This window comes from Triticum aestivum, chromosome 7A (assembly GCF_018294505.1).
Source record: "Triticum aestivum cultivar Chinese Spring chromosome 7A, IWGSC CS RefSeq v2.1, whole genome shotgun sequence".
NCBI classification, from domain to species: domain Eukaryota; kingdom Viridiplantae; phylum Streptophyta; class Magnoliopsida; order Poales; family Poaceae; genus Triticum; species Triticum aestivum.
Genome location: NC_057812.1, coordinates 645,188,901 through 645,212,077, shown reverse-complemented (window position 1 = coordinate 645,212,077; position 23,177 = coordinate 645,188,901). Strand labels below are relative to the sequence as shown.

Genomic DNA, 23,177 nt, shown 5'->3' with positions numbered 1-23,177 from the left:
GAGCTCTGAATAGAACTTTTACCATTGCCCATGGATGATGCCATTTCAGAGATGCCGGGGTCTCAACAGTGTAAGAATGACAAGGCCTCTCCTCTCTTTGTCAAGGCTGTCTAAAAAAAGTAACCAAGCTGGTCCATTACACCTGAAAAGATATTCATCTAAGGTACTTTTGTGAGGGCGTTAAAATTTGGGAACTGGACAGTAGCATGGAAACTCGTTTCCTGGGCATTACCACAAATGTTGCATATGCAGTACGCTATCTCTTTCTCCAAAGTTCATTTATTTATTTTTATCACAAGGTTATCTACAGAAACCCTCCAAGTGAAAATTTTGATCATATCCTCCTCCGTTGGCAGAACCTTAGGCGGCAGTGGAGGAACGTCGTGGTCGACGTGGAGGCCCTGACGGCACTCCTCATCGTGCTCTAGAGCGGACCAGCAATCCCAGTTGGGGGAGTCTGGCGCGTAGGCACGCATGGCCTGCTGCTCTGGAGTGAGGGCCTCGCGACTCCGGCGAACCTCCTCGGTGTGCGCTCGCGCCGTGTGTGGCACTGCCGGAATGGGGATCCGCTACGGATCTAGATGCCAGCCATGCGGCAGACTGACATCTGGATACTGCAGTGGCCGGAGGTACTGTTGGAATGGGGATCCACTACGGATCCCGATGCCAGCCGTGCAGCAGGCTGCCATCCGGATACTGCAGTGGCCGGCGGTACTGTCAGTGCCACCGCGTCTGGTGGACTGGTATGTACAGGCGATATCGCTTCGGTGGCGAGCCGCGTCTAGCAGGCGGAGGAGTAGGAGCTCGCGCATGCGAGCCGACGCTGAGCTTCCCCCTCCCCTTCCCGTTGAAAAAACCCATGGTGGTTAGGCTTGCTAGGGTTCCTGGTCTCTAGCGAGGGAGCACTGTGTGGCTAGATGTGGACGGGTGTTGGAAGTGGATGAGACCGGCCCCGCCGCACGCTTTCATTAAAAAGGAAGGCCAACCGAGGTAGGTGCTGACATTTAATAAGACGCGGGTGATGGTTGGGCGGCCGTCAAGTGGGACCGCGGTGGACACCGAGGGGTGCGCGGCGCGTCTGCGTCGACGCATTTCAGGCGCTATTTTGGACTGAAAATGGATCCGCATGGACACGAAATGGACGGATTTCGAAAATGGGTCGGCGTTGGGTCAGCATTTTTGTCTGCGGCGACCTAAACAAACGTTGGCGGACGAAATGGGTCGTTCGGTTGGAATTGCTCCTACATGGAAGTTGGGACTCCGAACGTTTTGGCTTGGTGGTTTTCTGCTCTGCTTCGTGCAGGCCAAACTGAGGCAGCGTTCCCACGAGCGAAGGGACGGCAAACAAACGAAAAGCCGAGAGCAGGAGCAGCACCTCACAAGTTCACAACACGAATGCCCATCTTTGCGCACCAGTCGGCATCCTCTGCCTGAATCAGAATTCAGCCACTAAACGCACTCGGTTAGACAAAGAACAGTTCCTCTTTTTTTCCGAAACCAGAGCAGGGGCAGTTCTTAATCTCTTCCGTCCCACAAACTGGTAGACGCAGGATGACAAAGTCATGAACGAGACGGAAAAATCAGGCCGTCGCCTCCTCCAGCGTTCAACAAGGCAAGAACGCCACTCCTCAACGCTTCCACCAGCACGGCCTCAAGGCGGTTTTCAGTTAGCCCGGTTCAGTCGTTGCCACCTGCTGCTTCGCATGATCAGCCCCAGCTGCGGAGGGCACGCGAGCGGCGACGATCACAAGGGCGGCGCCGCCATGCACCACGCCATGGCGATTAGATCGGCGACGTGATCAGCGCCGGCGAGCATTTCGTTTGTTCTGGGGTGTTGTGTGGGTTTCAGCACATGGAAATTGCAGCAGAAACTGTTCAGCATACCACAACTACCAACTGTCCCGATTGAGAAACCCCAGATTTGTAGACTGCTACGTAGTCCATCTACCAATAATTCTCCATTTGCAGATGAATGGGAGGATTCCTTTAAGAAAAAATGGTGGTTGGCTTCGTTCATTTCATGGTTGATCGCACTCTAGCTTTTGTAACATTTCAGGTTTAGTTTAAAGAATGAAATTACGTTATGAGTGGTCTTTAGCTAGTAGTATATGTATTACTATCATGTTTGCAACACTGTTTGGTGGCGATTGATGAGATCTGCAGTTTGTGCTGCCAAACTGAAGGCTATGAAGGTAGGAGTATATCTGCAGAACCATCCAGAACTGATCAGGGACACGCACCAACCACAAAAAGTCCCCCACTGCAATTCAAAATATATACATCTATGCAACTTAATTTGCAATCTAAGCAGGAATGCAGGGGTACAACCACAGTTCTTCAACAACCTTGATTTTGACTAACAACCATAATTAGTTTCCCCTTCCCATATAAGGAAAATGAAAACACAGAGCGATCCATCGGTTAACCATACAGCGACTTATGATCACACATAGTAGCTCTAGAAAATATGCAATGATAAACGAGAAAGGAGTAATAAAAACAGAGGACGGAATTTTCACAGAGGAAAAACAGAGAACATGGCTTGATACAACTTGATCTGCAACTTAAGCAGGATATTCTTAGTCTCTCAAAAAGGCAACCAAAAACACATAGACCGATCCATGGATGGATCTAGCAGTTAACCATGCAGCAACTTCGCATCACACACACACACACACACACACACACACACAGCAGCAGTTCATACATGCATAAATACGGCATGTAATTAAACAGTACACACATATATGTGCAGCAACTTGGCCAGTAGCCGTAGCCGTAGTACACACACATACACACTTCTTCATGCATATGCATACATATGTATATAGGGAGAGAGGTTCAGTTCATGGAGGGCACGTTGGAACTTGGAGGTTGGAGGTTCAGGGCAGTAAAGTTCAGAGGCCACCGTAGCGGACGTCGGAGAGCTTGGACTTGAGCCACTTGAAGCTGCCGCGGACGGAGGACTTGAGCCGGGCCTGCGACGCGAACACGTTGTAGGACGCCACCCGCCGCCGCCGCTTCGCCTCCGGGTCCTCGCCGGCGCTGGGGCCGTTGAAGCTGTACGACTTCACCGACGTGCCCCGGCTCACGTCCTCGTAGTCGTACCCGCCGCCGCACCCATAGTACGCCGCCGTGGCGTGCTCGTGCGGCACCGATCTGCACTTCTCCATGGCCACCGGCACGCGGCGAGCTCGTTGACGATGATGATGGTGGTGTGTGTAGTGTGAGGGAGAGGAAAGAGTGCCGAGGGCAGCTGGGTGATGAGGCTGCTAGCAGTGGTGTTATAATTGAGCTAGCTCAAGGAGGGGGGCTCACGCTTGATTTATCAATTACTTATTAGGTAAGTGATTGTGCAGGGAGCACCTTGTGCTGTGTGGCTATGCAAAAGCAGGTCCCTTTTGCTTCTCTTTTCTGACCACAAAGCAGAAATGCATGGTGGCCTAATGGCTTTTTTATCACCAATTATTTGTCTGGTGCTTTTTACTCTCTTTTGAATTTTCTGACCAGAATGGATAGACTGATGGAATTTAATCGGAAATGATGCGTCATATGCTACATCATTCCGAGAAATTACCCTTGCTGGTTAATCTTCTTTTTCCTCCGTTCTATAATGTAAAACGTTTTTTGATTCTAGTCTAGTGTAAAAAACATCTTACATTATGGGATGGAGGTAGTATTTTCATGAATTTACAAACACATACCGCATATGATATAAATTAGTTTTTCGTGTCTTATTGAAGCCTATGGGACCATGATAGTTATGTACTCCGCAAAAAAAAGAGAGAGAGACGCACCCCCTATCCGCCAAAAAAAAAAGACGCGCCCTAGAAACCAAATGGAAAGGCGCATGCCGATCATGCCCGTGGAACCCGGGGCCGTTTGCTGCTAATAAAAAATTAAAATTTGGCGACGGGAGGGGGCTAGATAGAGGGGGCGAGGAAATGATGGCGCGTTGTAGGGGGTGGGGGCGGCACTCACCGGCCCGTCTGGCCCACGTGTGCTGTTGGCCGACCCATCGATCCGTCCCTCCCCCGCTTTCCTTGGCCTAATCCCGAGCCGGGGCCCGGATCCCCTCGTGGTCCCTCCTCGAGACCGATGTTTTTATTCGCTGGAACCGCGCGCGCCATCAGCAGCAGCTATCCGGTCGCTCGTGATCATACAGAACTAGACTCGAGTTTACCGGGACGCCGGCCGGGGGTTAAAGTGGCCGGAACGCAAAGGCGGCAGCGGCGAGGGAATTCTGGATCGAGCCCGGCATAAACTACCAGCGAGAATCCCCGGCGATCAGCCAAGGATCTCGCCATCCCCAGTGCTGAATCCGTTGCACTCCCGAACCGGCCGACCCGACGGCGACGCGCACAGATCAGATCCCGGGCCGATCCGATCGGGTGGATCCAATCCGAGCCCAGCCCAGCCGCGGGCCACCGTCATGTCAATTGTCAAATGCTGCGGTGGCGCTCTAGACGCCTCGCACTCGCCGCCCCCTCGCTTTCTCTCTTTCTTTCCTCCCGTAGCATCATTTCCCGTCGGCTCATCAATCGACCTCCAGCGCCGTGATCGCGCCACCACGGCGCCAGTGGGACTGCCGCGTGATGCCGTGGTCACGTCTGGTCGTCGTCACCTGCCCTGCTCGGCGCCGTGCCGGCGTCGAGGCTGCCGCGAGCGCACGGCCGCCGTGGGAAGGCCGCCTCCGACATGTAGATTCCTGCGGGGAAAAAAATACTTGCATGTGCAGGTGGATGCTGAGACGAGGCCGACGGAGGGGGGAATAGTTGTTGGGTCTGCTGCTCCGGCTTGGATCGTGCCGTGTCGGCGTCGCTGGGTCAGCGTTCTGGTCCACGTCGTGGGCGATGCCGGGTGGTCGGGTTGGGTCGGGACGGCCGATTTGGACGCGTCTCCTGCGCGGCATCTCATGGGGGGATATGGCGCTGTCAGTCCTATTCTACGGTTAAGGTGCCCGACGTGAACGTCCAATCTAACAAGGAAGAGAAAAAATAGATCAGCGTGAGAACAACGCTCGATCAGAAAGAAACAATCGACCTCAGATGTTGTGTTTTTTCAGTGAAGTATCGCTGCACTGAAAGAGGAGTATAAACAACGCTTGATCAGAAAGAAAGAAACAGGTTGTCGACAGGCCAGGAATACAGTATCGATCATCATCATCATCCCCTCCATCGATCATATGATGATACGATGCGCAACCGCTCCCCATCAAAGCATGGGTCCATCGCCGGCCTACACGCATGAACCACACGCCCCCACTGCCATGGAGGCATGGACCATGTATGTACATGTACGCACGAGAGGTTGATGGATGGGCAGGAGATACGTCCAGGGGTTTGGAGCTGGCCTGTCTGCCTGTACGTATGTACGGCACGTACTATCTAGCGATGCCCGCCGCTTTCCACGATGGCCCGATCCATGATGAATTTCTGGAGTATCGGATACCGAACCCGGTTCTTGTCGTCAACGGTGAAGACGAGGAGATGGTGATGAGGAGAAAAAAGGCGTGCGCATATGCCGTGTGCGTGTCCCCTCCCTCGGGTCGCCGTCGGTGTCCACGCAAAATAATCCTGTACGACCGGGTCGTACGTGCGACCCGGCCGCAAGGGGAGGCTGTCAGGTGGGTCATCCCCACGACGAGCTCTCTCACAAACGGGTCGTACAGGATTCGCCTCCGGTGTCCACCGGATGGGTGTCACGGCGCACTCCGGGGCATCGGACGCGCCACTTGAGTTTGCTCCTCACGGCGGCTAGGGCCTTTCGCCCCCACACCGGTCGCGTCGTGATATCTCCGCCCCTTTTCGCTAACGAATATTTCTACTTGCAGACGGCACCTTTGACGAAAGAAAAAGCCTATGATGCACAGGCGAAACTTCCAGGAAGGGTTACATGGTCATTGAGACTCGTTAGTGCGGCTCCTACGGTGATCGGCCGGAAGGCAGATCACGCGGTTCACTTTGAGGTCGTCACTCACGGCGAAGGCCTTCTAGTAAGTAGCACTAGCTTTGTTATGGTGCTGTCCTTCGATCTCTATAAACGTTCTTGCATAACGAAACTCTAGTGTTGCTACTTGCTACTTCTGAAGTTGTAGCATCGATTCTGAACAGCGATTATACAACAGGGTAAGAGAAGGTGCTGTTCGAACTCTGCTATGCCATCGTCAATCATACATCCGCTCGGTCGCTCCAAAGTTCAGCAGCAAAACTAACAATACATGTGGTATAAAGTTCAGCAGGTACCCTGTCGCAGAGACCATCTTACTGAGTCAAGGAACGTATCAGCAATCAACTAGCAAAGTGTTGTCCTTGGATTTCTCAAAGCATTCTTGCATAACTAAACTGTAAGAGGTACAGCTTTTCCTACTAGACAAATATAAGACAAGAATTTTGAGACGGAGGGAGTACTAGCATCCTTCTAGCATCAATTGTTCACAGCGAGCGAACATATCAAAGTCAGAGAATCTGTAGTCTATACGCGGGCAGGACATCAGCAAAACTAAGAACGCAGATGCTAGTACAAAATTCAGGATGTACCCCGTTTCAGGGACGTCCAGGAATGCATCATCAATCAACAAACAAAGTGGACACAGCCAGTAATCACCGTGGTGCTCGTTCAGAAAAACATACCAACGGTCCAAACGGAAAGGCACCACTAGCCAAGAAGTTTATCAGAAACCTACTAACAAGGTGGGAGCTATGACATGGTTCAGAGAAATGAAAATAAATCTACTAAAGCAAACCAAGTAGCTAGGGAATGCTTAGGGGATTTGATCGCAAACCAAGTAGCTAGGGAACCACCTGTATCATAGATTAGCACAAGAGACTGCAACACCATAGGTTCCAGGAAAAGCTGAAACACCATTTTCCTTGACGAATGAAAAGCCCCCAAATGCCCAAACGACTACACCAGGAAGGGTTATATTACATGCTATGGTGAGCAACCTGAGGCAGATCACATGGACGCTGCAACAGGTTGAAGTTGTATCGACTCTACACAGCAAACATAGAGTAAAAGAGACTTTGATGAATAAACTTAAAACATCATCAATCATGTATGCTCAACCAAGTTAGAGCACAAAACAGGTTCACCTTGATACCATAGAAGTGAGGAATGCATAAGCAATCAACTAACGAAGTGGACACGGCGGGTGCTCGTTCAGAAACACATGGAAATGATGCACAATCAACCAACTAACAAAGTGGAAACAGCTAATGAAAATGAAGCAGAACCAGAGCAGGCAATCAACACAAGCGAAATCGGAAGACTTGATGCACACATCAGAGATTTTCATCACAAAACAAGTCATGTCATTATTAGCTACGGACCATCTGTATCATAGATAAGCAGAAGAGGCTGCTGACATGCCATAGGTTTCAGCGACATACTGCGACGATGCACAATGCTCAACACAACTGAAGGTAGTCTGTTACAACCACAGATAGTGAAGCGCGACACAGATAGGTAGATAGATAGATTATCATTTTCTGGGTATTACGAATGGGTGGGCAGACTCATTTCTTCCCACTCTTCTTGAGACCAGATCCTCCCAGCGCACCCTTCTGGCCTGCCTTGGCCTTCAGCTCCTTCAGGGCCTGGTTGACAAGAAGATAATATAGTTCACATCAGTAACAAGGGTCATAGAACAAGCAGTGTAGAAGGAAATACTGGATAGCTGCTACTGGTCTCACCTTTTGCTCATCCTTCTTCTTCTGGAGGTATGCCAGGTCATTCTGCAACACAGAGGAAACCAAAACAATGATAAGTATAGGTAAGTGTCACTGGTCACTGAAGTAGCTCATGCCATCGCTTCTATCAGTCATGGGCTATTTTTTCAAGCAAAGCAGGGCCATATTACAAGGATGGTATAAAAAATCAGACAGTTTCCTTCCTCACAACATCACAACACATGGGCATAATTGCCACTGTCACCTTCCTTTCTCACAACATCACATAAGAGGATGGTACTGTGGCTGGAGATCAACTAGGACGACCGAGATTGAGAGTTACAACTATTTAAACAAACAACAAACAGGCTCAAACAACTAAATAAATACACAGCTCCCTTCATAACTAGATGAACCAATAAAATACAGTTGACTTTTAAGATGGACTAACTGCGCACTTGTTAGTGCCTAGCAAACAGATTACAGTAATGGCATAAAGAAAGGAACATGACAATGCACTCCATGTTTTGCAGCAAGTTCTATTTAAAATATGCACCTTTGACTACATATTGTGTAAGATAATACAAACAAGAACAGAAGGCAACTTTGCTTATATAGAGATGTTAACAAATGCAAACTCCCAAGTCTAACCATGAAGCAACAGACACCGATGCATAAAGTGCTCACTCGCTTGCACACACTACCGGCCCAAAATTCAGAACATCACAAATTTAGCATTAAGGTGACACTCTCATCCAGCATAATCAGCATAATTTGTAGCAATTCAACAAATTCCCCTTCCCGTTAAGTACAAGCGAACCCTTAATTTTGAAAAGATCCCAGTGCAGCATAGCAGGCGCATAAGCATAGCAACCCGCGAAATTCATATCCCCCAAACGAATCATCCGCAATTACCAACCAAGCACGGACCGATCTACACCAGATCAACCTAAACATCTCGAAACCTAGAATTACAGGGGCAGATCAATGATCCGACCGACGAATCGGGAGCGCAAGCAAAGGCAGAACGGCAGCATACCTCGTCGTAGTCCTTCTCGGCGACCTTGGCCTGCTTGAGCGGCTTGGCCTTTCCTCCTGCAAAACAGCCCCGAAACCGGAAGAGACGTCAGAACCCCGGAGGACCAAATCGGTCGGCGCCGAACGCCGGCGAGATCGATCTCGCGCTGATCGGTGGGGAGCGAGCGGACAGACCTTGCTTCGACATGGCGGACGGGGCCGGCGGTGGGGCGGGAGGGCGGGGGCGAGAAACCCTAGCTGGAGCCGCGACGACGGGGGGAGGACGGAAGGTGGGGAAAGGCGAGGGGAAATGGGCGTGGAGGGGAAGAGAAAAGGGATATATAGAGGGGTTGGTGGGAAATGGAATCTCGCCTTGTGGTCGGGAGAGCATGGGCCGGGTTTCCGTCGGCCGACGGGTTTGATGATGGGCTCTGTTCTCTTCAACTGTCCCATTTGGCCCATGATTTCCTGTCTACTATTTTCGTTTCTTTTTGTTATTTTCTTTTATTTTTTGCTTCTGCAAAATTGCTCGGGGTTTTAAAAAAAATTCTTAATTTAGAATAATGGTTGGGATATCGAAAAATATGTTCATGAGTTTGAAAAGATGTTCAGAAATTCGAACGATAGTTTGCGAGTTTGAATTTCTTTTCTCAAATTCAAAAAACATTGTTGGCATAGAAAAACATCGCAAATTCAAAAAATGTTCACGGTTTCTAAAATTGTTCAAAACTTAAAATAATGTTCAAGATTTCGAACAGATACTCATGGATTCAAACACGTTAATGAATTTAATAAAAACAATCACATGAATGTTCATGAATTACAATAACAGTTCATCGATTCAAAAAATGTACATGAATCTAAATAATTGTTCCCCAGAAATATATTTGCTGATTCAAAAAAATGTTTATGAGTTTTGAATAAATGTTAACAATTTAGGGAAAAATGTTCGTGAATTCCTAAAATGTTAGTGATTTAAAAATGTTGACAATTTTGTACAATTTTTTTGCAATTTGAAAAATGTTCACAATAACATAAAAATTGTTGATGAATTCAAAAAATATTTGTGATTTCAAAAAATATTCACAAAATTTAAAAATATATTGGAAAAACTAAAAATAAAAAATAAAAGATAAAATGAACACGAACTAAAGAAAGAAAGAAAAAAAGGAAGGAAAGAACACACAAACAAAAAGAAAAACCGAAAAAAGCCAGGTGGACCGGCCCAAAACTGACTTTAGGACTTTCCACGGGGCTCGATCGTGATGTGGTTGATTTGCTCCCGAGATTTTGATGGGTCAAGAACACACACTCAACTTGATATGCTCTCAAGATTTTGATGCAGTTGATTGCCCCATTTGGTGTGGTAAAAATGATAAGGATATTTGGTTTTTTACCTTGCTGATCTTGGAGTACGACTAAGCGGAGCATGGAGCTTGTTGAGGCGCTTGCGGCAGCGGCGTTCGGCCATGCCCTCCACCCGCTTCTTCCTTGACACGGAACATGCTCCTCCCGCTCCTCCTCGACATCACTAAAAGGGCTAAATTTGGCTCGACGACAACGCGAGCGAGAAGAAGTGGCACTAGTGAGATGTAGAGAGAGAGAGAGAGAAGAGTGGCGGTGATGCGGTCGAGACGGAGGCGCATCATTACCGTGTAGGAGAGCTAGGGATTTGGGGAGTGGGTGAGTGACTGCAGTGAGAGGGAGCGGCGATGGGTGAGTGCAAGGGCAAAATGAGAAACGGCTGAGTTTTATTGACGTGACAATATTTGAACTGCTCTTTCTGAAATGTCTATCTCTACTCCTAATGGACAACTTGGTAGTCTCCGTTTCGTCTGGGTTTTTTCCGTCTCAACCTCCCACCTTGGTCTGGTTTTTTCCATCCCTCCTCCTTTCGTCTAGTTTTCTTTTGTATCTCTGCTCAGACCTAACAAAGGAAAAACAGCCAACTAGCCCTGAGATGAGCCGCCGCTGAGATCCAAGATCCTAAACGAGCCGCCATTGTTGAGGACCGAGCGGTGCCACCGCCTCCCGGTCGCCGCCGTGACACACCGCCGCCTCCAGGTCGCCGCCGTCACACACTGCCTCAGTTCCGTTGATCTCTCCTATCCTCTCCACTCCTCACTATAAGTGAAAGTGCAATCATGCCCTTAATCTTATTTTGATGTTGATGACAATATGCATTTTGGGACTAATCATGTTTATCAAGTATATCTCAGGATTTTGTCTCAAGGGCCGTGTGTAGATCATGACTACGGACATATATATATCACTCAAGAGCAGAGATACAAAACAAACAGCTTTGGCTCCTTTTCAGTTTGTTCTTGAGTATAGGGATCCCGCACTATTAAGAGGGGATTGTCGGATTTCGTGAAAGACTTGCTCAAAACCCACAAAGTATCCCATCACAATATCTCTGTTTCACCCCTAGCTATTCCACTAACTGATATGTCTTCGTCGTATCTATAATTTTTGATTGTTTCATGCCAATATTATACAACTTTTACATACTTTTGGCAACTTTTTATATGATTTATTGGACTAACCTATTGATCCAGTGCCCAGTGTCACTTCCTGTTTTCTGCATGTTTTTTGTATCGTAGAGTATCCATATCAAACGAAGTCCAAATGCAATAAAATTTCACGGAGAATTATTTTGGAATATATATATATATATATGATTTTTGGGAGTTGGAATCACCGCAAACGGAGGCCCGTGGTGGGCACAACCCACCAGGGCGCGCTAGAGGAGCCAGGCCTGCCGTGGTGGGTTGTGCTCACATCGTACGTCGGTTGGACCTTAACTTCGGGCGCAAGGAAGCTTATATCCGGAAAAAAATCATGTTAAAATCTCAGCGCAATCGGAGTCACGGATCTCCCGAAATATAAGAAATAGTTTTCGACCAGATCTGGGGGACGCGAATAGAAGATAACAAAGAGGGAGATCCAATCTCTGAGGGGCTCCCGCCCCTCCGCCGCCATGGAGACCAAGGACCAGAGGGGGAACTCTCCTCCCATCTAGGGGGGAGGCCAAGGAAGAAGAAGAAGAAGGAGAGGGATCTCCCCCCTCGCTTCCGGTGGCGCCGGAGTGCCACTGGGGCAACGATCGGGACGACGATCTACACCAACAATCTTGCTACCGTCAACACCAACTTTCTCCCCCTCTATGCAACGGTGTAACACCTCTTCTCCCCGCTGTAATCTCTACTTAAACATGGTGCTCAACTCCGTATATTATTTCCCAATGATCTATGGTTATCCTATGATGTTTGTAACATCCCAAATTTTCAATTTGGAATGTTATACATTAGATCATAAATGCATAGCATATTTTATTTTGCATTTTTGGTTGATCCTAGAAATTTCTACACAACTCAAGGACCCACGGAGAGAGTTGGGGAATTCTTTATTTTCATATTTGAGTTTTCTCAAATTTTGAGAATAAGATCATTTGATTTTATTATTTTATCATCAATTATTTCTACTACAAAAATATGAGAGGGAATAAAATGACTTTCCCAAAATAAAGAAATATTGAGGATTTGATAATAAAATCAAATAAGATTTTATTTCGGAGTTTTTCGTTATTTTATTTGAATTTAGGAAAAATGTGCGTTTTTCAAAATTGCATTTAGGCCTCAAATAAATGTTCACCTTGTGCGGCTTGATTTTAGAAACCCGAGAAAATTTATTTTGGGATTTTTGGAGTCTGTTTAGTATTTCTTTTTATTTTTCTTCTGCGCATAATTATTTAAAAAAACGAACCGACCTAACGGGTCGTGTCCGACTAGGACTCCGGCCCGACTAGGCTATATAAGCCGGGGAGAGGCCCATCCCCAGCCGAAACCCTAAGCCGCCGCCAGCCCCGCCGCCGCCGCCGCACGCCGCCCGAGGTTCGCCGTGCCTCGAAATCCGTGCCGCCGTTTTTTTTTTGAAAAACCGTTCGGTTTTTCCGTCAGTTTTTTTAGTTTCGGTTTTTTGATCGGTTTTTCTGATTTATTTAAATAGCGAGTGTTCGTTCGTTCTAACGAACATTCGTTTTTTTTTCTTTTTCTCGAATTAAATCCGCGATTTTTCTGATCGCGATTTCTGATCTGATTTTCGTTTTAGTATAACTTTTCGCTCGTTTATTGGAATCAAGCGATTCAAGCGCCTGGAGTTTCGTCTCGAAACCCTCTATCCGTTTAACCAACTTAAACAAGCTTTTGCTACTGTAGAAATTACCTTAGATCCAGATTACTAGAACAAAGTTGTTTTCTTTCGCCGTTTGACTTTCGTTGCTTCGTTCGATTTGATTCTTTTTGCAAACCGGAGTTCTTAAGTTGAACCTTCTGGTTAGATCTCTTATTCGAGTTTTACCTGTGCATTAGATGAGTACTTATTGTATGCATGTTTGTTTGTCTGCGATAGAATACCCGGAGTGCGCCGCCTGTTACTTCGAATCGCTAGGTTTCGCCGATCATCAGTAAGGCAAGTAACACTTGATCATACCTTTGCTACTACCCGGTTTTATTGCATTAGATCAATCCTCACACATTGCATGATTAGGATCTAATTAAATTGTGGGATGGGAAGTAGTTGAGGTAGTACCTATTACCTGTCTACTATCAAACCTTTGGGAGTTACTTCTACGCTTGCTTATTGCCATGCTATGCTAGTAGACGTGGATTGGGTGAGTGTATCCATGACAGATGTGAGATTGTTAAATTAATGGTTTATCTAAGATGGCAACTTAAACACACATCTGGGTGGATTGAGGTACCTGGGTATTCCAGGATTTGCCTGTTTTCTTTTGGACCGCCACCGAGGCTCAAAGGGATCATGAGATTATTCATACTAGAAACTTCCGTGTGCAGCCACAAGCTATTATGGGCTCTAGCATAGTTGATTAAGTCGTGCGAATTCTTACAGGGTAGACTAGTAGATGTAGGGGAAAGTAGGTGTAATGGTCTATCCATCGTAAGGTGCTAGCGCTTCTGAAAGACTATGTCTCGGTCATTCATCTTCTCAAACACCCTGTAGTGCGAGAAACCAAACGGAGGCGATCGAGTCTTGTGGGGAAAAGTGCGCAAACCTCTGCAAAGTGTATAAACTAATCATGGTTAGCCGTGTCCCCGGTTATGGACATCTTGAGTATCTAGTACTTGGATTATCATGTGAATCTCAACATGTTACTCTAAATTAATTTTGTTGGGTTTTGATTAATGATGATGTTTAATTGGGATTGAGAATGTTGTCAACCATTCTCAATGTTTAACAACCACCATGATAGTTAAATAAATTTATTCCTTTGCAGTGGGGAAAAATTGGCTTTACGCAAAATTGTAACCATAGAGCTTTCCACCAGCCAAATATGCATGTAGTATAGTTGTTTCATTCCATTACTCTCTATGTGTTACATTTCCAGCATATTCCATGTGCTGACCCGTTTCGGGCTGCAACGTTAATGTTGCAGACTTTTCAGATGATGAATAAGGAGTTTTAGGTCGTGGTTCTATACTCAGTGATGCCGTTGGAGTTGATGGACTCACTTATCTTCCAAGTCTTCCGCTGTTATCGTTATTAGATGGCCTTAAGCCATATTTATTGTAATAAATTCTCTATGGAGACACTCGATGTAATAAGTGTGTGATTGCTACTCTATTATAAATCCTACGAGTACTGTTTGGTGTCAGCATTACTGATCCAGGGATGGCACCAGAGCACAGAGATCAGACCGTTTGAGGTCTGGTCGCTACAGAGATGGTATCAGAGCACACGCTGACTATAGGACATGACCACTAAGCTAAAGACCTAGATCACTATTCATTCTCTTCTTTTCTGACATCTCATCTTTTCTACTCTTTAGGATGGCGGATGCAAAGAACAAGTTCACGCAACCAGATGACGATACACCTTTTGGATGTCACTTGAAGGAAGTTACTAGATACCTGAACATAGGAGTACCAAGCTTCACCGGAACCTACAACACTACTTTACCTGAAGAAGAACGCTGGATGATTCAAGTTCAAGTTCCAGGAAGGACGTTCATGCCAGTCACTGAGCCCATAGATTTTTCTTTTGATGCACCAACTTGGAGTCTAGGAAAGAGCATGGCAGCACACATCGCCATGAGACGCATTGGAGTCTATCGACAAGGATACTATCTACCAGATTTGTGGGCGCCGAGATGAACACTGGGAGATGATCAGCACCAGGAAGGATAGATCAATCGCAACTTTTATCCAGGAGTTAAACCAGCACATTCGACGACAGGAAAACCAGATGTGCGCCAACATGATAGACCTAAAGAAGGCTAAGACAAGAATCAAGGAACTGAAGGAAGAACTTAAGGCTACACGTGAAGATTATGAAGAGGAAATTGAAGTATTGGTGGCTAAGAATGCCGACCTAACCATGAAACTAGCAATATTTATGGGAGCCCTACACCAGTAGATGAAGACGAAGAACCCAAGGAGATTAGCCCGGAAGACTACATCATCATCGACGACACCGACTCGGATCCAGATGATAGCGATGATGACTATGTTGATGAAGCCGGAGCAGATATCATGGAGTCTGCAACCGAAGAATATTTCTAGTAGACCACCTCATTAGTAGTAGTAGTCCATCATGTAAATACAGTAGTCTGAGCACTTTTGCGATAGTTAGATCGATTGTATGCCCTTGTTTGATTGAATGAAGTGAATTGTTTGCTTTTGCCTCATGTGCATATGGGTAGTGTTTTCTCTTTAGACCCCTCCATTCTTAACTCTCATCTTTTCTAAACCCTCAGATGCCTCCAAGACGTGACCCCGGATTTACCTTTCCACCGGAGCTCACCCAGTTGATCCAGCAGCAGAACACATTGATGCAGTTGCTAGTCCAGAATCAGAATCAGGGGAACAACAACAACAACAACCCACCACCACCACCACCTGTTGATCACTTAGCCCGTTTTCTTAGGCTGAATCCACCGGTGTTTTCTAGTAGCACCGAGCCGATAGTAGCAGATGATTGGCTCCGCAAGACAGCTAGAGAGTTGACCACAGCAGGATGCACAGATGCGGAGAAGGTGAAGTTTGCCGCACATCAGCTTGAAGGACCCGCAGCATCATGGTGGGAGAATTTCACAGCCACTTTCCCTGTCGACACTGTCACATGGGACCAGTTTCAGCAGGCCTTTCGTACTGCCCATGTTTCAGCAGGAGCTATGGCCATGAAAAAGCGTGAGTTTCGCAACTTGCGCCAGGAAGGACGGACAGTTGGCCAGTATGTGGAGGACTTTAGTAAATTAGCACGTTATGCCCCAGATGACGTTGCTACGGATGCAGCTAAGCAGGAGAAGTTTCTGGAAGGACTGAACGATGAGTTGAGCATGCAGTTGATGGGAGCAACCTTCAACAACTACCAGGAGTTGGTAGATCGTGCTCTTATGATTGAAGGCAAGCAGCAGCAGATTGAGAACCGCAAGAGGAAGTATGGACAAGGGAAGTACACTTCTTGAGCTCAGCAGAAGCCACGTTTTACCCCTAGATCGGGAGGACATTTTCAGCATACCCATGGAGGAGGTAGCTCGCACAATCACAATGGCACCAGGAATGGTAATGGGAATGGAGGAAGAAACGGACAGAATCGCACCAACTCATCAACCCCAGCCAAGGACCTGAGCCAAGTCACTTGCTTTAAGTGTTCGAAGACCGGACATTATGCCAATGAATGTCCTAAAGGCCAGAATGGCAATGGAAGTTCTGGGAAGAAGCCGAACCCTTTTAACAGGGGACAAGTGAACCACGTTAACGTGGAGGAGGTTGAAGAGGGGCCGGATGCCGTAATCGGTAAGTTCTTGGTTAAGTCATTTACTGCACTCATTCTTTTTGATACTGGTGCATCGCATTCATACATATCAAGGGGATTTGTGGATAAGTATAACCTGCCCACTAAGGTTCTTAGAACACCTATGCTAGTAAGCTCACCAGGAGCGGAGTATATGGCCAGTCAAGGATGTTTTCAAGTGCCGTTGAGTATAGGTAGGCATGTGTTTCCCTCGGATTTAATCATTTTGGAATCACAAGGATTGGATGTAATTCTGGGTATGGATTGGCTGTCGATGTATGGAGGAAACATCGATTGCACCAATAAGACAATTTCTCTTACCACCCCAGAAGGGAGAAGGATCAAGTATGTATCCCGACATGTGCCAAAGAGGACTCAAGTAAATTGCTTAACAGGAGTTGTGCAGGAGGAAGTACCAGTGGTAAGGGATTTCCCTAAAGTATTTCCAGAAGAGTTGCCAGGCATGCCACTGGATAGAGATATTGAGTTTTTAATTGAGCTATTGCCAGGCACAGGGCCAATATCAAAGAGACCATACATGATGCCTGCAAAGGATTTGGTGGAAATTAAGAAGCGGATTAAGGAGTTACTGAATAAGGGATATATTCTCCCAAGTTCTTCGCCTTGGGGATCGCCAGTACTTCTAGTGGAGAAGAAGGATGGATCGTTAAGGATGGTTGTGGATTACCAAGGATTGAATGAAGTAACGATCAAGAACAAGTACCCACTACCAATGATCAATGATCTGTTTGATCGATTGCAAGGAGCTAAGGTATTTTCCAAGATCGATCTGCGATCAGGATACCACCAGTTGAAGATTCGGGAACAAGATATACCTAAGACAGCTTTTACCACAAGGTATGGGCTGTACGAGTATACCGTTATGTCATTTGGTCTGACTAACGCACCTGCTTATTTTATGAACATGATGAACAAAGTGTTTATGGAGTTTTTGGATAAGTTCGTCATAGTGTTCATTGATGATATCTTGGTTTACTCAAAGAATGAATAGGAGCATAAGGAGCATTTGCGTTTGGTTCTTGGAAAGCTCAGAGAACATCAATTGTATGCCAAGTTCAGCAAATGTGAGTTTTGGTTGAAGGAAGTAGGATTCCTCTGACACGTTATATCTGGAGAAGGTATAGCAGTTGATCCCACTAAAGTTGATACCGTGACCAAGTGGGAAGCACCAACCACTGTGGGAGAGATCCGGAGTTTTCTTGGACTCGCAGGATACTACCGGAGATTTATTGAGAATTTCTCAAAGATTGCGAAGCCTATGACTGGGTTGTTGAAGAAAGATACCAAGTTCAAATGGACTGAGGAGTGTGAGGCTAGTTTCCAGGAGTTGAAGAAATGCTTGTTACTTCACCAGTGTTGATTTTGCCAGACCAGACCAAGGATTATGAGGTGTATTGCGACGCTTCACGACGCGGACCTGGAGCAGTGCTTATGCAGGAAGGGAGAGTTGTTTCATATGCCTCAAGACAGCTTAAACCTCATGAGTTGAATTATGCTACGCATGATTTGGAGTTAGCAGCCGTAGTGCATGCATTGAAAACATGGAGACATTTCCTGATTGGAAATCATTGTGAGGTGTACACGGATCATAAGAGTTTGAAGTATATTTTCACCCAGAAGGAGTTGAATCTCAGACAAAGGAGATGGTTGGAGCTCATCAAGGATTATGATATGAAATTGCATTATCATCCCAGGAAGGCTAATGTAGTAGCTGACGCATTAAGCCGTAAGAGCCATGTCAATACGCTAATGACGGGAGAAATACCAAGGGAGTTAGCAGAAAATCTTCATGAGCTATGTTTGAAAATAGTTCCGAGAGGCTATGTAGCAGCATTGGAGATTCAGTCAACTTTGATGGATAGAATCAGAGAAGCTCAGAAGACTGACAAGGAGATTGCCTCTATAAAGGAGAAAATAAGCGAAGGAAAGGCTAAAGGATTTCGTGAGGATGAGCACGACACCCTATGGGTTGAAGACCGTGTTTATGTGCCCAATGACCCGGAGATCAGGAAGTTGATTCTGCAAGAGGCACACGATTCACCATATTCGATTCACCCAGGAAATACCAAGATGTATTTGGATTTGAAGGAGATTTTCTGGTGGACCGGAATGAAGAAAGATATTGCGGAGTATGTAGCAGTTTGTGATGTATGTCAGAGAGTAAAGGTAGAGCATCAGAAGCCAGGAGGATTGTTACAACCGTTGCCGATACCCGAGTGGAAGTGGGATAAGTTAGGCATGGATTTTATCACGGGATTGCCCAGAACTCGTTCAGGCTATGACTCGATTTGGGTTGTAGTTGATCGGTTGACGAAAGTAGCTCATTTCATCCCGGTAAAGACCACTTACACCAGTGCTAAGTTGGCAAGGATATACATGAGCAGGATCGTATGTTTGCATGGAGTTCCGAGGAGTATCGTATCAGATAGAGGAACCCAATTTACCTCAAAGTTCTGGAAGCAGTTGCACGAAACTTTGGGAACCAGGCTAGAATTCAGTACAACTTTTCATCCACAGATAGATGGACAGACCGAGAGAGTCAATCAGATTTTGGAGGATATGCTGAGAGCTTGTGCGCTAGATTATGGATCTAGTTGGGATGACAATTTGCCATATGCAGAGTTCTCTTACAACAACAGCTACCAAACCAGTTTAAAGATGGCCCCTTTCGAAGCCTTGTACGGAAGGAGGTGCAAGACACCGTTGTCATGGGACGAAGTTGGAGACCGCTAGTTGTTTGGGCCTGATTTGATTAAAGAGTCTGAACAGAAGGTGAAATTGATTCGCGATAGACTCAAGGTAGCTCAGTCCAGACAGAAGAGTTATGCAGATTCTAAACACAAGGAGACTGTTTACGAAGTTGGAGATAGAGCTTATCTTCGAGTGTCTCCACTTTGGGGAACAAAGCGTTTTGGTGTTAAGGGAAAGTTAGCGCCACGACTTATAGGACCATACCAAGTATTGGAGTGTATGGGAGAAGTGGCCTACAAGTTGGAATTGTCCGAAGGATTGTCAGGAGTTCATGATGTGTTCCACGTTTCTCAGTTGAAGAAGTGCCACGCGGAGATGGCTGACATACCCTTGAGAGACACAGTGCCATTGGAAGCAATTCAGTTGGATAACGATTTGACCTATGAGGAGAAACCAATTAAGATTCTCGAGTTTGCCAGTCGAGTCACCCGCAGCAAGGTTATCAAGTTTTGCAAAGTTCAGTGGAGCCACCACACGGAGGATGAAGCCACCTGGGAACGAGAGGAAGATTTGCTCAAAGACCATCCTCACCTATTTTCTAGCCAACCCGAATCTTGAGGGCGAGATTCATCTTAAGGGGGGTAGGTTCGTAACATCCCAAATTTTCAATTTGGAATGTTATACATTAGATCATAAATGCATAACATATTTTATTTTGCATTTTTGGTTGATCCTAGAAATTTCTACACAACTCAAGGACCCATGGAGAGAGTTGGGGAATTCTTTATTTTCATATTTGAGTTTTCTCAAATTTTGAGAATAGGATAATTTGATTTTATTATTTTATCATCAATTATTTCTACTACAAAAATATGAGAGAGGGAATAAAATGACTTTCCCAAAATAAAGAAATATTGAGGATTTAATAATAAAATCAAATAAGATTTTATTTCAGAGTTTTTCGTTATTTTATTTGAATTTAAGAAAAATGTGCGTTTTTCAAAATTGCATTTAGGCCTCAAATAAATGTTCACCTTGTGCGGCTTGATTTTAGAAGCCCGGGAAAATTTATTTCGGGATTTTTGGTGTCCGTTTAGTATTTCTTTTTATTTTTCTTCTGCGCGTAATTATTTTAAAAAACGAACCGACCTAACGGGTCGTGTCCGACTAGGGCTCCAGCCCGACTAGGCTATATAAGCCGGGGGGGGAGGCCCAGCCCCAGCCGAAACCCTAAGCCGCCGCCAGCCCCGCCGTCGCCAGCGCCGCCCCGCCGCCGCCGGACGTCGCCGCCGCCGCACGCCGCCCGAGGTTCGCCGCGCCTCGAAATCCGTGCCGCCATTTTTTTTCTTGAAAAACCGTTCAGTTTTTCCGTCGGTTTTCCGTCAGTTTTTTTAGTTTCGGTTTTTCTAATAGATCGGTTTTTCCGATTTATTTAAATAGCGAGCGTTCGTCCGTTCGTTCGTTCTAACGAACGTTCGTTTTTTTCTTTTTCTCGGATTAAATCCGCGATTTTTCTGATCGCGATTACTGATCCGATTTTCGTTTTAGTATAACTTTTCGCTCGTTTATCGGAATCAGGCGATTCAAGCGCCTGGAGTTTCGTCTCGAAACCCTCTATCCGTTTAACCAACTTAAACAAACTTTTGATACTGTAAAAATTGCCTTAGATCCAGATTACTAGAATGAAGTTGTTTTCTTTCGCCGTTTGACTTTCGTTGCTTCGTTCGATTTGATTCTTTTTGCGAACCAGAGTTCTTAAGTTGAACCTTCTGGTTAGATCACTTATTCTAGTTTTACCCGTGCATTAGATGAGTACTTATTGTATGCTTGTTTGTTTGTCTGCGATAGAATACCCGGAGTGTGCCGCCTGTTACTTCAAATCGCTAGGTTTCGCCGATCATCAGTAAGGCAAGTAACACTTGATCATACCTTTACTACTACCCAGTTTTAATGCATTAGATCAATCCTCACACATTGCATGATTAGGATCTAATTAAATTGTGGGATGGGAAGTAGTTGAGGTAGTACCTATTACCTATCTACTATCAAACCTTTGGGAGTTACTTCTACGTTTGCTTATTGCCATGCTATGCTAGTAGACATGGATTGGGTGAGTGTATCCATGACAGATGTGAGATTGTTAAATTAATGGTTTATCTAAGGTGGCAACTTAAACACACATCTGGGTGGATTGAGGTACCTGGGTATTCCAGGATTTGCCTATTTTCGTTTGGACCGCCACCGAGGCTCATAGGGATCATGAGATTATTCATACTAGAAACTTCCGTGTGCAGCCACAAGCTATTATGGGCTCTAGCATAGTTGATTAACTCGTGTGAACTCTTACAGGGTAGACTAGCAGATGTAGGGGAAAGTAGGTGTAACGATCTATCCATCGTAAGGTGCTAGCGCTTCTGAAAGACTATGTCTCGGTCAACCGTCTTCTCAAACACCCTGTAGTGCAAGAAACCAAACGGAGGCGATCGAGTCTTGTGGGGAAAAGTGCGCAAACCTCTGCGGAGTGTATAAACTAATCATGGTTAGCCATGTGCCCGGTTATGGACATCTTGAGTATCTAGTACTTGGATTATCATGTGAATCTCAACATGTTACTCTAAATTAATTTTGTTGGGTTTTGATTAATGATGATGTTTAATTGGGATTGAGAATGCTGTCAACCATTCTCAATGTTTAACAACCACCATGATAGTTAAATAAATTTATTCCTTTGCAGTAGGGAAGAATTGGATTTACGCAAAATTGTAACCATAGAGCTTTCCACTAGCCAAATATGCATGTAGTATAGCTGTTTCATTCCATTACTCTCTATGTGTTACATTGCCAGCATATTCCATGTGCTGACCCGTTTCGGGCTGCAACGTTAATCTTGCAGACTTTTCAGACGACGAATAAGGAGTTTTAGGTCGTGGTTCTATACTCAGTGATGCCGTTGGAGTTGATGGACTCACTTATCTTCCAAGTCTTCCGCTGTTATCGTTATTAGATGGCCTTAAGCCATATTTATTGTAATAAATTCTCTATGGAGACACTCGATGTAATAAGTGTGTGATTGCTACTCTATTATAAATCCTCCGAGTATTGTGTGGTGTCAGCATTACTGATCCAGGGATGACACCGGAGCACAGAGATCAGACCGTTTGAGGTCTGGTCGCTACAATGTTTGAGTAGATCCGTTTTGTCCTGTGGGTTAATCGTGATCTTGGTTGGTATGATTGTATATTTTATTTATGGTGCTGTCCTACCATACCCTCCATTCTCGCACCAACATGAGGGGCCCCCATTGTAGGGTGTTGCAATATGTTCATGATTTGCTTACGGTGGGTTGTGAGAGTGACAGAAACTTAAACCCGAGTAGGCGGGTTATGGCGTATGGGAGTAAAGAGGACTTGATACTTAATGCTATGGTTGGGTTTCATGACCTTAATGGTCTTTAGTAGTTGTGGATGCTTGCTAGAGTTCCAACCATAAGTGCATATGATCCAAGTAGAGAAAGTATGTTAGCTCATGCCTCTCCCTCATATAAATTACAAGAATGATTACCGGTACTTGTTATCGGTTGCCTGGGGACAAATAACTTTCTTGTTGACACGAACCCTTTTACTAAACACTTAACATTTATTATCTTGCAAAGTATTTCTAGTTTTATTCTTGCAAAGTAGTTCTAGCATGACACCTACAAAATAGTTTCATACTTGTTTTCGGTAAAGCAAACGTCAAGTGTGCGTAGAGTTGTATCGGTGGTCGATAGAACTTGAGGGAATATTTGTTCTACCTTTAGCTCCTCGTTGGGTTCGACACTCTTATTTATCAAAAAAGGCTACAAACGATCCCCTATACATGTGGGTTATCAAGACCTATTTCTAGCGCCATTGCCAGGGAGCAATAGCGTGGGGTGAATATGTTGGGGAACACAGTATCTCAAAAGATTCCTACGATCACGCA

General features: G+C 45.6%; 2 protein-coding genes across 2 annotated transcripts; both read right to left on the bottom strand.

Annotated features, from left to right (window-relative positions):
* Positions 1-2,491: 2,491 nt before the first annotated feature.
* Positions 2,492-3,312, bottom strand: LOC123148911 (uncharacterized). The gene has a single exon (XM_044568430.1). It carries the CDS (start codon positions 3,171-3,173, stop codon positions 2,898-2,900), a length of 276 nt encoding a protein of 91 aa, XP_044424365.1. The 5' UTR covers positions 3,174-3,312; the 3' UTR covers positions 2,492-2,897.
* Positions 3,313-7,290: 3,978 nt separating this feature from the next.
* Positions 7,291-9,140, bottom strand: LOC123153636 (uncharacterized). The gene is made up of 4 exons (XM_044572662.1): positions 8,883-9,140; positions 8,710-8,765; positions 7,695-7,736; positions 7,291-7,598 (listed from the first exon to the last, which is right to left on the bottom strand). The coding sequence occupies exons 1-4, from the start codon at positions 9,138-9,140 to the stop codon at positions 7,592-7,594; spliced, it is 363 nt and encodes a 120-aa protein (XP_044428597.1). The 3' UTR covers positions 7,291-7,591.
* Between the last annotated feature and the right edge of the window lie 14,037 nt (positions 9,141-23,177).